At 43.2% G+C, this 14,906-nt stretch overlaps 1 protein-coding gene across 1 annotated transcript in view; it reads left to right on the top strand.

The window, feature by feature from the left end:
- The first annotated feature begins 306 nt into the window (after window positions 1-306).
- The window catches only part of cog5 (component of oligomeric golgi complex 5), a 79,733-nt gene continuing 65,133 nt past the window's right edge, over window positions 307-14,906 (top strand). The window contains exons 1-4 of the mRNA XM_085252575.1: window positions 307-365; window positions 708-847; window positions 10,885-10,942; window positions 11,421-11,475. Of these exons, the coding sequence (XP_085108701.1) occupies window positions 320-365; window positions 708-847; window positions 10,885-10,942; window positions 11,421-11,475 (299 nt within the window). The 5' untranslated portion in view covers window positions 307-319. The remainder of the gene's footprint in view (window positions 366-707; window positions 848-10,884; window positions 10,943-11,420; window positions 11,476-14,906) is intronic.

Below are 14,906 nucleotides of genomic sequence, written 5' to 3'. Positions count from 1 at the left end.
CCATTCAGAATTATTAGAATTATTAGAATTACACTTATGAGAAAGGAAACTCCTTGAACACAAATCAGCAAGATAAGAAGTGCTAATAATGGCAGATTTTTTTTCTTTGGGAAAAAATGTATTTGAGGGGAACTTTGTTTTAGTCTGACCTCAATCCCATCCGCTAACATGAAGGAGACGGGGTTTATGACCTATACTGCAGCCAGACACCAGGGGGCGATAGAGACGTTTTGTGGGGAGTTCTTTGGTTGTGTGTCCCTTTAAGATTCATGTAGCTTCCGGACTCCGTCACATTTACGTCACACACGGAACTGTCAAGATGGAGGACGGTAGAGAAGCTTCCACGAATTCACTTTTGAAGGATGGTAAAATGAGTTTTATCATGACAGAATTGGTGCATCGACTTTAAATACGATCGTCGATCGTTTGAAGGCATTTTATCAAAAGCTGCGAGAGTCTCGCAGGACTGTAAAAAATTCTTTAGCCAGTGAAGAAGCGACATTAACATCAATAACCTGGTTTGCATTGTTTGTACAATTCATTTGGCTAAATTAGTATTTGTGACAAAAAAAAGTAGAAACTACATTTGGTACCCATCAAGTCGCTAATTGTATAATTAGACAGTGACGTGTCTGATTATGTGCTCGCTGTCTAATATGTGAGACTGGGAGAGTTAATGGCTTGAAAACTGACTGCTGTGTTTGCAGAGTGTTATGCTGATTTCCTAGTAAAGGACTTTGATGTGAAGACATACACCGCTCAGGCCATTCACCATGCTGTAATCGCTGAACAGCTGGCCAAGCTGGCACAAGGCATCAGTCAGCTGGACAAGGAGCTACACACCCAGGTACAAATCCAGCTCACCTGGGCCACTGTTTCCCTCAGAATGCACTAATTTATAAACTTTCAGTAATAACCAGCATTCCCAAATTACTGTGAGAAAACTAAGCAGATCCAAATAGATGAACCCAGTGTAAGTTTAAATGTCTGTATCAGTGTGACAACTCAGGACGAGCGCTGGATCTATCCTGAGTTGACCTGTAGGATGTGTTGACGAATGCAAAACATGATTGCCAAAGTATTTTTGGGCAAGATGCTGGACGTCACAACAAAATTTAAGCCATTAAAAAGTTACTATTATTGTTTTAACAATAAATACCAACACTAAGGTAGTCTACTGAAATTTTAGCCACTTTAGAAGTGCTGAAAGTTAGAATCAAATAACCAGTGTTGGTCAAGTTACTTGAAAAAAGTAATCAGTAACTAATTACTGATTACTTCCCCAAAAAAGTAGTCCCTTTACTTTACTGATTACTTATTTTCAAAAGTAATTAGTTACTTGGTTAAAAACATGATTTACAACCTGAATAGGTGATAAAGTGATAGATCTTTCAGCCCAATTCTACTTTCTGCCTAATCCGTCATACAAAATGTAATCAAATGGAAAAGTCTCTTTTTAAAACTTGTTTTATTAGTTTTAATCTTTTAACTTTATGCATCAAGCAAACATTAAATTATATGCACCATTCTCTGACTGGAAGAAATTAGTTTAACATTTAAACCTATTTTCTGCACATTCCAGCACATAAAATAAAATATTTTTTGTGTTTACACTCAGTCTTTCAAATAGATGCAAGTAAAATACAGCAGAAAATAAATAAAGTCAAAGTCTCAGCAGTCCTGTTGCTCTATTTTCACCTGTATAGCAGGCGGATGTTTGCCCTGGTCCAGGTGTGTTGTAGCGGTCAGTTGAAGAGTTTCTCTGTGAGTTTCCCATTACGTCGTAGCTACTCGGTGCTTGCTTGGAAGTTTAGGGGTTTTTTTCGCTGTAAAAAGAAGTTTTCTTCCCACGCAGTGAACAGCGGATGCTAATTAATGTTTTTGTCACTTTTTGTGGAATCAAACTCAAAGTAAGGTCAGTACTTCCACGCTTTAAACGCTGCACGCTCACACTCTCTCCCGCACTCGATATATTATCCTTTGTTGATCTGCACACAGCTGTTGCCACAACTATCGCACTCGCTTACGTCACTGTCATGAGACCCTCACAAAAAAATCACGGTTTTAGTAACGCAGTAACGCAGCGTGCTTACGGGAAAGTAACGGTAATCTAATTACCTTTTTTTTGCAGTAGTAATCCCTTATGTAACCCAGTTCCTAAAATCATCTCAAACAGAAAGAGAAGAAAAATTAAAACATTTAATGTTCATTGTTCTGTTCTTACTGTCCCTGTTAATGAAAGTGAAATGAGATCAAAATATTTATTTAAACATAGAAGGGATGCAGATTATATATGATATGCTCTGGTCAAACAAGGGTTAAGTTTCTCAGAGGGTTGATGAGCTCTGATGAGAGCCAATTGTTTTACCCCACTCCTCACATGTCAGCCAATCGGTGAAGCTCTAGGCAGCTCTTGTCCCTCCTTAGTACCAGCTCCCAAGTTTTCAGTCTCTTGCTTCTACAGCCGAACAGAGCAGACGGACTAAAACTTTTGTTATCGGGCAGAGCGAAACCGGAGGGTTTACTGAGCTGTGGCTCCATGTAAATGCTGAGCATCCACTCGACGGCGGTCAGGTTTTTATATGGGACGAATCCAAAGACCAGGTCAGCGATTCCAGAACCCAGAGTGTTCCAGTGTTCACTGGATGGCGAGCCAACCCAAGATCCTAGGAGGCGATATACATATACACGCACACTCATTTGCACATTGATGGACTACAGTCCTCTACTGTACAAGTAGTACGGTAGGACAGACAATCACACACACACTCCTTGTCAGATGAATTCTATGGGCCCCACCGGTACCATTTGGACTTAAAAAAGACTAATTCTTTTACTTGTGCACAATTTTATTTAATTCTATTTTTTTTTGCTACTTTGGGGGAAATTTTTATACTTGACATTCTGTTAAAACCTGTTGTAATACTGTGTTGTTTACAAATTTCTTTTACAAGGCTTAACATCACTAAAGTACTTTTAAAGCCACATAACTGTGTTTGTCTGGTTTCTCTGCCATTCGTGTACCAGAGCTCTAAGAGTCGTTCTCAGTCTTCTGACACTAGCCCAAATTGCTTATTACTTTGGTAATTATCCATCGGTACTTTATGTAACTCCACGTAAGTGCTACAAAAGTGGCGAGCCAGCCAGGAGCTCTTTGGTGCATGAATATCAGCAGTGAAACCTCCTTAAAGTGTGTATTGTCATTGAAACATCTTTTGCTATTGCCACAAGATGGATTTTGTATTGAGCTCAGGTATCAAAGTCCCCAATGCAGTAATTGTTAGTGGTACACTCAATTCATTGGATGATGAAGGGGTTCTTGACTTTTTGAAGCAGTATGGTACCTTTAGAGCCGTCCCAGTTGTAGATCCAAACTCAGAATTTTTCAAAAACCTGATCGTCGAGTACCGAAGTGGTAACGCCATTGATGCCTTAACTGATCTTTTGCCATACACATATGAAGTTGAAGGGAAGCCCGGTGTAAAATACCATGTAAGAGCTCTCTCCAGCGTTTACACTGCCAAGGTGGGTGGCAGTGCTACTAAGTCCTACTTAGATGAAATAAAGCAGGTGGCAAAACTGAGTGGCAAAAGTTTTGAAGAGGTACTGAAGTCGATGATGACAGAGATCAGTGAAATCATTGGGAGTTCAGAGACCGATGATGAATGTATGCTCTCCTCCATGCAAGTTGATGATCCAGACAGGGAGAACCAGCTTCACCCCTCTCTTGAAACTTCTGAGATTGCACGCCAGCAGTTTTCTGAAGATCCACCCCAGGTAGGATTGATTCAAGGTGGTGCGGAGCCACACCTACCTGTTGATTTCAAAAAGAGCCCATTTAGTGCGGCAAACAGTTTCAACCCACCTGAAATTCAGAAAGTCATTGTGGAACACATCGTGAAGAAAGATGACTTGATTGCACATTCATATTCTCCAATGAGACTCCGGTCATTCTCTGGCAGGATCCCCAGACCCAGCGGTGAGACAGATTATGACACATGGCGTTCACATGTCGAACTTCTCAGGAAAGACCCTGCCATGTCTGAACTTCAAAAATCTAGAAAGATCTTTGAGAGCTTGTTGTCCCCTGCAGCTGACATTGTCAACAGACTGAGCCCAGAAGCTACACCTGAGACTTACCTTCAGTTGTTGGATGCAGCTTTTGGAACAGTGGAAGATGGAGAGGAGCTTTTCGCCCAATTCATGAACACTCTTCAGGATCCTGGTGAAAAGGCCTCTGCGTACCTCTGCCGTCTTCAGGGCGCATTGAACCTTACTCTGAAGAGGGGAGGAGTCTCTGCTGGGGATGCCGATAAACACATTCTCAAGCAGTTTTGTCGTGGATGTTGGGACCACACCTTGCTCTCAGATCTTAATCTTGAAAACAAGAAAAGCCAACCCCCAACATTCTCAGAACTTCTATTAATGCTCCGGACAGAAGAAGATAGACTGGCAGCTAAAGCTACACGGATGAAGAAACACCTTGGCTCAACCCGGCAGCGGGTTGTGGCGCACTGTCAAAAGACTTGCACCTGTAGTGAGCTACAGGCAGTGACTCAATCTGATTCTGACCCGTTGACAGATCTGAGGAAGCAAGTTGCATCCCTACAGAGTCAGCTTACTAATTTGATGGCAAAGAAACAGAAGAAAAGCTCGAAGCCTAAGGACAAGGCCGAGTGTGATTTACGTGAGATGGCTATGGCAACACCTAGCATCAAGGTCACAAGTGCGAAGCCTGCCAACTTGCGGCAGAGCACCCAGCCAAAACCATGGTACTGCTTCAAGTGTGGTCAGGATGGCCACATCTCAGCAAGTTGCAGTAATGACCCAGACCCCACTCTTGTCGCTGATAAGAGGAAGCAATTGAGAGAGAAGCGTCGCATTTGGGAGATGCAAAACACTCCATCTGCTGACCAGGATTTTTAGACGCAGTCTCAGTTGTGGGGCAAACTGGGACTGAAGCAGGTCAACATCGTCCCGCTAAATCTGGAAGTCAAGCTAAACCAAGAGCACAGGCCACTTTGAGGCAATCCCATGTTGGAGAACAACCTTTCAGACTACCTAAGAGGCTCATAGGCACAAAGAGTACAGGTCAAGTCACGATCAAAGGTAAGGTGTGCAGTTGTCTCCTTGACACAGGTTCTCAAGTGACCACTGTCACCAAGTCCTACTATGACCAGTATTTGTCTGAGCAACAGATAGAGCCACTACATGACCTTCTGGAGGTTGAAGGGGCCAATGGGCAGCTTGTACCTTACCTGGGTTATGTTGAGATTGGAATCACCTTTCCTAAAGACTTTCTTGGTGCTGAACTAGAAGTCAAAACGCTAGCTCTAGTAGTCCCAGACACCGGGACATTAACGAAGTCTTGTGTATTGATAGGAACAAACACTCTTGATGTAGTGTATGAAATGTACAGAGAGGCAAACCCAGAGGGCTACCATCCCATTCCTCATGGGTACAGAACCGTACTCAAAGTACTGGAGTTGCGGCAAAAGCAAGGTTCAGATGAAAACGTTGGATTAGTGAGGATGCGTGGCAAGGATGAAGTGAACGTCCCAGCTGGGAAAACAGTCGTTCTTGAGGGGACAGTATCAATCAAGGAATTTTACACTGAGAGATCTGCCCTGTTGGAATATCCTTCAGTATCTTCCCTGCCTGGGGGGCTTTTGGTGCAAACCTGTCTCCTTGACTTGCCAAATAACCAGTTGTGCAAGCTACCTGTAGTAGTTTCCAATGAGTCAGAGCATGACATTACCATCCCAGCAAAGAGTGTGATTGCAGAACTCAGTGCAATACAGACTGTCCTATCTCACAAACAAATTGTGAGTGAGCCATCAGAGTGTGAACCATCCAGGACCTCTAGTGTGACATTTGACTTTGCCGACTCTCCCATCCCTTCTGACTGGAAAGACCGCATTACTCAAAAGCTGAGCAGTATGCCAGAGGTCTTCGCCCAGACTGATCTGGATTTTGGAAGGACGGACAAGGTCAAACACCACATTAAGCTATCAGATGAGACACCATTCAAACACAGAGCCCGACCGATTCACCCGCACGACATAGAGGCTGTTCGAAAGCATTTGCAAGAGCTTCTCGCAACTGGAGTAATCCGCGAGAGCGAGTCCCCATTCTCTTCGCCAATTGTTGTGGTCAGGAAGAAGAACGGTCAGGTACGTCTGTGTGTTGACTACCGTAAGTTAAACTTACAAACAGTGAAAGATGCATACGCCCTCCCAAGACTGGATGACACCTTCACCGCACTCTCAGGTTCCAAGTGGTTCAGTACACTCGATCTTAAATCCGGCTATTATCAGATCGAAGTTGCAGAGAGTGACAAGCCCAAGACTGCCTTTGTCTGTCCACTAGGTTTCTGGGAGTTCAACCGTATGCCACAGGGAGTGACAAACGCGCCAAGTACTTTTCAGAGGCTTATGGAGAGATGCATGGGAGACATAAATCTGAAGGAAGTTGTTGTTTTCCTGGATGATCTCATAGTTTTCTCGAAAACCCTTGAGGAGCATGAAGCCAGACTCATGAAAGTCCTGGAACGCTTAAAGGAGTATGGCTTAAAGCTGTCCCCCGAGATGTGCAAGTTCTTCCAGTCCTCAGTTCGGTACTTGGGGCATGTTGTTTCTCAACACGGAGTAGAAACTGACCCAGAAAAGACAGCCACACTTAAAACTTGGCCAGTCCCTCAGAACCTTAAGGAGCTGAGATCCTTCCTTGGGTTCTGTGGATATTACAGACGGTTTGTTAAAGGCTACTCAAGTATTGTGAAACCGCTGAACGATCTAACGTCCGGTTATCCACCACTGAGGAAGCATTGCAAATCAAAAGGGAGGAGTAATCAGTATCATGATCCAAAGGAGCCGTTTTATGGACGGTGGACCCCTGCATGCCAGAAAGCATTTGAGACTATCATTGACAAGCTAACGTCGCCTCCAGTCCTGGCCTTTGCTGACCCAAAGCTGCCTTACATCCTTCATACGGATGCGAGCACTACGGGCCTTGGAGCAGCCTTATACCAGGAGCAGGAGGGACAGCTGCGGGTTATCGCCTATGCGAGTAGAGGTTTGTCAAGTAGTGAGTCCCGCTATCCAGCACATAAGCTCGAGTTTTTGGCTTTAAAGTGGGCTGTAACAGAGAAGCTGAGTGACTACCTCTATGGCAATCAGTTCACCGTTGTCACAGACTCAAACCCTCTGACCTACATCCTCACCTCAGCAAAACTCGATGCAACCAGTTACAGGTGGTTGGCGTCCCTCTCTACCTTCAATTTCAGACTCCAGTATCGTTCTGGAAAACAAAATGGAGATGCCGATGGACTCTCGCGTCGTCCTCATGGCAGGCTACCTGATGACCTTACATCTCAAAAAGAGAGAGACCGGATATGCCAGTTCGCAAAACAACATCTGTCAGATCCAGACAATATTGACTCAGTCGATCAGGACGTTGTTCATGCTATCTGTGAGAGACAGTTTGTTTATCATTCAACCACCTCTGAAGCTTTGGGTGATGATGCAGGTATAACCCTTGTCGAAAGTCTTGCCATTTCTGGAGATGCTATACCTGACAGCTTTGAGCAGGAAGAAACATTGGGAGGCTTACACATCATTCCCCACCTGTCACCGGCAGATCTCAGAGACAGCCAGAGATCTGATCGGTGCATCAGACATGTTATTACCCAGATGGAGAGTGGGGAGAAACCCCCTCCCACATTGAGGAAAGAACTTCCAGACGTAGTCCTGTTGCTGAGAGAGTTGAACAGGTTCGAGCTGTGCAATGACATTCTCTACAGAACACGAAGAGAAGGCGGTAATAAACATTACCAGTTGGTCTTACCTGAAGACCTGCGAGAGTCTGTGTTGACAAGCCTACATGACAATATGGGTCATATGGGAATAGAGCGCACACTCGATCTGGTCAGAGCCAGGTTCTATTGGCCAAGAATGTCCTCAGATGTGGAGAAAAAGATAAAGACCTGCCACAGGTGTGTGCGCAGGAAAACGTTACCTGAGAAGGCTGCACCTTTGGTGAATATCATGACGACAAGACCCCTCGAGCTAGTCTGCATGGATTTCCTATCCATTGAACCAGACAGCAGTAATGTGAAAGATGTTCTTGTCATCACAGATCATTTTACTAAATATGCAGTCGCTATCCCAACATCGAACCAAAAAGCTCGGACTGTCGCAAAGTGTCTGTGGGACCATTTCATAGTACACTATGGCATTCCTGAAAAATTACACAGCGATCAAGGGCCTGATTTTGAGTCTCAGTTGATCAAGGGGCTGTGTGAAGTAGCAGGCATACAGAAGATTCGGACTACGCCGTACCACCCCAGGGGCAACCCGGTGGAGCGTTTTAACCGAACACTCTTAAGTATGCTTGGAACTCTGGAGAACAAAGACAAGTCACATTGGAAGGATTTTGTAAAGCCTTTAGTTCATGCGTACAACTGTACCAAGAACGAGGTAACTGGATTCACACCGTATGAGCTGATGTTTGGGCGTCAGCCACGGTTGCCTGTCGATTTGGCTTTCGGTTTACCTGTGAGAGAACAACAAAACAAGTCACACTCCCAATATGTTAAGGACCTCAAATCCCATCTTGAGGAGAGCTATAGAATAGCTACACGGAGTGCTGCAAAGGTAGCCGAAAGGAACAAAACCAGATTTGACAAACATGTGACCACATCTACCTTGGAAATCGGGGACCGAGTGCTGGTCAGGAACATACGCATTCGAGGAAAACACAAACTCGCCGATAAATGGGAGCAGACCGTCTATGTGGTGGTGAAACGAGCTGGAGACCTCCCTGTCTACACCGTTAAACCAGAGGGCGGGGATGGCCCCATACGCACCCTACACAGAGACCTCTTACTCCCTTGTGGGTTCCTCTCTGCAGCCAAGGAAGTGAAACCTGAACAACCAGAACCCAAGAAAAGGCCCAGAACGCGACGGACCACTCAGAAAGACAATGAAAGAGCAGATCACCCCTCGGACGAGGATGATATTGTTTCAGTCCACTGGTTTGCAGATAGATCAGTGCCAAATGACTCGGCGTACATTGTCAAGCGAGATCTTCTGCTGACCCATAAATCAAGTCTTGGTCAAGATGATGTGACTGCAGATCAAGACAAGTTGGCTGGTAATGCTCCAGCTTGTGCAGACACCATCTCCGATGTTGTTCCAGCCAGTCATGCTGACCATAACCAACCTTATGACAATCAGATTGCGAGTTATGGAGAAGCCTTGTATGGGGAAGACTTAGCCGGAAATGACGAACCTGAAAAGGAAAGAGACTTACCCGGAAATGACGAACCTGAAAAGGAAAGAGACTTACCTTCTACGGATCGCCCTGACATGAGGGATGAACAAATCCTACTTCTTTCGGACATGTTAGGGAGTGATGAGGAAGGAGAGGACTTGATATTTGACAGGGAAACAGTAAACAAAGAGAGAGATGAACAAACAAGCAAAGAAATTCCTGTTCGAAGATCAGAAAGAAGTCGCCAGCCACCAAAAAGGCTAGACTATGCTGAATTGGGAAATCCCCTTGTCACTGTGGTCAAATCATTATTTCAGGGTTTAACCACAGCTTTCATTGACTCTTTAAATTCTAAAGCTGAATTATTGTTCTTAGATGATGCAGTTCACAGTAGACATGCAAAGGGACTTGCATGAATTCAAGAGGGGAGGGTGTAACCCAGTTCCTAAAATCATCTCAAACAGAAAGAGAAGAAAAATTAAAACATTTAATGTTCATTGTTCTGTTCTTACTGTCCCTGTTAATGAAAGTGAAATGAGATCAAAATATTTATTTAAACATAGAAGGGATGCAGATTATATATGATATGCTCTGGTCAAACAAGGGTTAAGTTTCTCAGAGGGTTGATGAGCTCTGATGAGAGCCAATTGTTTTACCCCACTCCTCACATGTCAGCCAATCGGTGAAGCTCTAGGCAGCTCTTGTCCCTCCTTAGTACCAGCTCCCAAGTTTTCAGTCTCTTGCTTCTACAGCCGAACAGAGCAGACGGACTAAAACTTTTGTTATCGGGCAGAGCGAAACCGGAGGGTTTACTGAGCTGTGGCTCCATGTAAATGCTGAGCATCCACTCGACGGCGGTCAGGTTTTTATATGGGACGAATCCAAAGACCAGGTCAGCGATTCCAGAACCCAGAGTGTTCCAGTGTTCACTGGATGGCGAGCCAACCCAAGATCCTAGGAGGCGATATACATATACACGCACACTCATTTGCACATTGATGGACTACAGTCCTCTACTGTACAAGTAGTACGGTAGGACAGACAATCACACACACACTCCTTGTCAGATGAATTCTATGGGCCCCACCGGTACCATTTGGACTTAAAAAAGACTAATTCTTTTACTTGTGCACAATTTTATTTAATTCTATTTTTTTTTGCTACTTTGGGGGAAATTTTTATACTTGACATTCTGTTAAAACCTGTTGTAATACTGTGTTGTTTACAAATTTCTTTTACAAGGCTTAACATCACTAAAGTACTTTTAAAGCCACATAACTGTGTTTGTCTGGTTTCTCTGCCATTCGTGTACCAGAGCTCTAAGAGTCGTTCTCAGTCTTCTGACACTAGCCCAAATTGCTTATTACTTTGGTAATTATCCATCGGTACTTTATGTAACTCCACGTAAGTGCTACACTTACTTTAGTCGTCACTTGAAGAAAGTAATCGGATTACAGTAACAACGCGTTACTGCTCATCTCTGAAAATAACAATGTGAATATATAAAATGTGACTAAAAGCAACTTAAATCAAACATTAATATGTCATATAAAGCACAAACAGTTACCATAACATGTGCAGTCTTCTTATATTTATGTTTATATTTTCCAGGTTGTGGCCAGACATGAAGACTTACTTGCTCAGGCTACTGGGATAGAGTCTCTGGAAGGTAAATTGCCACTTTTCCACAAGCTACTCTCATAAATTCAGATCTGTCAACTTCTTTTACAGACAAATTGATTTTTAGCAGTTTTAGGCTTCATCGTGTGAATCACTATGCCGAACAAATGCCATGCTTTGATTAGTTCAACTACAGTCAACATTTGATCATCTGTGAACGGTGGCTATTTTTAGAACTGCTGGTACTTAGGAAGGAATTAATTACTGTTATTACACCGTAAAACCACATCTGCTTTAATATTAAACTTATACTTTTCAAATGAACCTGAACTTTGATCATTAAGAGGATGGATGGGTAACATTTGCAGAAGTACTAAAGGAGTACATTCATAATGGGCTTTTCAGATGCTTGCAGTTCCTGCAGTTTACCAAAAGAAAGATCTAACATTGCTTGAAATAAGTCTGGTAACAAAGTAGCTCCAAGTTCAAAATATCCTGAAGGACTAAAATTATGATGTTGTTTTCAGGCGTCCTTCAGATGATGCAGACAAGGATTAGTGCTCTACAGGCAGCTGTTGACAGGTAAACGTGTTTGCCTCTGACTGTAGCCAGTCTATATACTGTTGATGTTAACAGGAAATATGTAGACATGTTTGGCTTAGTTCTTCACATTCACCCACTGTTTTCCTTTTACTGCCTTTAGATTTCTGTAACTGGGCATCTAGTGTGGTCTGTTAACAAAAATAACAATGAACTAAAAAAGTGTAGTGGTGAGATCAATAGAGTGAAAAGAATAAACGTCCAGAGCATCACAGTGGACCGGATACACTCTAGGTCCTTGGGAGCTGGAAACATGTCAAGCATCAATTCTAAAGGTGAGGCTGCAAAGTCGATGTCATTCTAAGCCAGTAGAAGCAAAATCGGCTCCCACCAGAGCAGATGCCAAATAGACTCGGAGGTTGAAAGAGCTGGCATGGATGCAACTCTTAATGCGCTTAATGAAGGAGGCAAAACTGAAGCTGCTCTAGCTGCAGCAAAGGTGCCAGAAGCTGCTACAGACAGTGACGATGGTAAAAGTGAAGTCGTGGTCCCCGGCCTTCCTTTATTCCCTGCTGTGTCACTGATGAAGATGTTAATGCACACTTTAGTCATGGGCAAAATGAAGACACTTAAGAACTTGACTCAGGGGACTAGATACAAACGAGCACTTTGTTCATTAGCCATTATTCTCATTCTTTCATTTTGTTAATTATCACACAGAAATGAAAACAGACCCAAACTTTTCCCTTCAGAGCTCCAACATGACACCCCTCACTCTCTCTGACACTCTGCAGTAAGACTGAGACTGTAGCCATGAAGCCTGGTATGGATCCACACAAGGATTGTCCCGTTCATAAGAAACCACACTCTTTAAAAGTTTCCTCAAAAAGCATTCCATTTATTAAAAATGCTGCATATCTATGAACCACAAAGCTAGAGATTGCAACACTGTAATGCGCTGTTCTGAGTGCTCTTTGCATGCCGGCTCTTCCTAACGGTCCACCTCCATGCATGACATGACGGTCTTGGATTTCAGAGGAGGAGCAAGGTGGGGAGCAAACCAGGAAGAACTCTCCTATTACAACATCCAGCTGCACAGAGGACTGGGGAAGGCAAAGTTCAAAGCTGTGTTTAGTCAGTGTGTGTCCCAGAGGAAGTCCTTAAAAAAAGAAAATGTGTGTGGAAGAAGGGCCATTGGCTTCATAATCCAAGCTGTAGATGGTTGTGTATCCCTTGGACTACCAACGAGTTTAGCTCGATTCCCAATAATAGACAGGAAATTCCCACACCAGAGACCGCTACTCATCAGCCTCATCTCAAAGCTGCTGCTGCCAAAATACTACCTCTTGACCCAGCAGCTGAAATCCTCTCACTGCTCGTAAGGGACATTATCTGTGTCCATGAGGTCCACAGTCGGTATTATGGACCACCCCATGCACAATATGCCCAATGCCTGGACTTCTGATGGGTAGGAGACATTTGCCCACAAACCTACTGTGAACCTATTGAAGACCAGAATTCTGGAGACCGTCCAGCTCAGTTTTTTTCTGACCATGTGAGGCTTACAGGTGAGTGCGCAAACAGGCCTTCTGAAAAGCCAGTTCAGGATAACACTGGCTACCAGAGCTTTAGTCATGCCGCAGAGGATAACAGACGGGCACCGTCAGTTAAAGATGAGCTTTTTCTTCACATCATGAACACCAAAACGGCATCTGTCTAAAAACCGAGAACAAGCGAGTGTCTCACATCTCTTGGATGTGCTTTGAAAAGAAACCAAAGAAAAAAGACCACTATGTGCATGGAAAGGATCGTCAGCAGTGCTCATGCTGATCCGACAGCCGATATATGGAGCGACTGCCTCTCTCTCTCTCTCTCCCTCCTGCTGCCACTCACACTCTCTCCCGCACTCGATATATTATCCTTTGTTGATCTGCAAAGTTTAGCCAGGGGGGCCGATAGGGCATGAACAGGGAAAAGGGGGCACAAAGACATTTCTTTCTTATTTAAAATGTCTAGCTTTTAATAAATAATTATCTGAATCTTACACCCAAAGTTTTAATCTGATTTAAATGTATAGAAGTCCATTACTGTATATAGTAACTGTTAAGTCTAATATGCCCTAGTAAGCTATAGTACTTTTTCCTTTGGGAAGGTACCATCTGTGCAGTCTGTAGAAGAAAGATGCTGAATCTATTTAGGCAAGGCAAGGCAAGTTTATTTGTATAGCACAATTCAACAACAAGGTGATTCAAAGTGCTTTACAGAGACATTAGAAACAAGAACAAATAAAAAGCATGATTTAAAATTGAATAAAACAAGCAAATAAACGAACTAACTAATTAACAAACAAACAAACAAACAAACAACAGTATATAAAATCAAAACAGATAAAATCAGTAGTTAAATGTAAGTTTTGAAATTTAAGCTTAAAGTGTGGATTTGGTGCTTTATTCAAATGCAGCTGAGAACAGGTGAGTCTTCAACCTGGATTTAAATAAACTGAGTGTTTCAGCTGATCTGAGGCTTTCTGGGAGTTTGTTCCAGATATAAGGAGCATAAAAGCTGAATGCAGCTTCTCCGTGTCTGGTTCTGACTCTGGGAACTGATAAAAGACCGGATCCAGATGACCTGAGGGATCTGGATGGTTCATACTGGGTCAGGAGGTCATTGATGTATTTTGGTCCTAAACCATTCAGAGCTTTATAGACCAGCATCAGAACTTTAAAGTCTATCCTCTGACGGACAGGCAGCCAGTGTAAGGACCTCAGAGCTGGACTGATGTGGTCCACTTTTTTGGTCTTAGTGAGGACTCGAGCAGCAGAGTTCTGAATGAGCTGTAGTTGTCTGACTGATTTTTTAGGTAGACCTGTAAAGATGCTGTTACAGTAATCAAGCCTACTAAAGATGAATGCATGGACTAGTTTTTCCAGGTCCTGTTGAGACATCAGATCTTTTATTCTTGATATATTCTTGAGGTGATAGTAAGCTGACTTTGTTATTGTCTTAATGTGTTTTTCTAAGTTTAGGTCTGCATCCATCACTACACCCAAATTTCTCGCCTGGTTTGTGGTTTTTAGATGTATAGATTGAAGTTCTCTGGTGACCTGTAATCGTTTTTCTTTGGCGCCAAAGACTATTACCTCAGTTTTGTTTTTGTTTAGCTGGAGAAAATTGTGGCACAACCAGTCATTAATTTCCTCAATGCATTTACCAGGAGCCTGTACAGGGCCTCGGTCTCCTGGTGACATTGTGATATATATTTGTGTGTCATCTGCATAGCTGTGATAGTTTATTTTGTTGTTGTTTATAATCTGTGCCAGTGGGAGCATGGAGATGTTAAACAGAAGGGGTCCCAAGATGGAACCTTGGGGAACTCCACATGTGATACTTGTCTGCTCAGATGTGAAGTTACCTATTGATACAAAGTATTTCCTGTTTTCTAAGTATGTTTTGAACCAGTTTAGTACAGTTCC

This window comes from Mchenga conophoros, linkage group LG17 (genome assembly GCF_057382185.1).
Source record: "Mchenga conophoros isolate Kocher_MC1m ecotype Shallow Benthic linkage group LG17, M_conophoros_male_GT1.1, whole genome shotgun sequence".
NCBI classification, from domain to species: domain Eukaryota; kingdom Metazoa; phylum Chordata; class Actinopteri; order Cichliformes; family Cichlidae; genus Mchenga; species Mchenga conophoros.
Note: the sequence above shows the minus strand (reverse complement) of the source record. Positions and strands in the feature narration are given on the sequence as shown.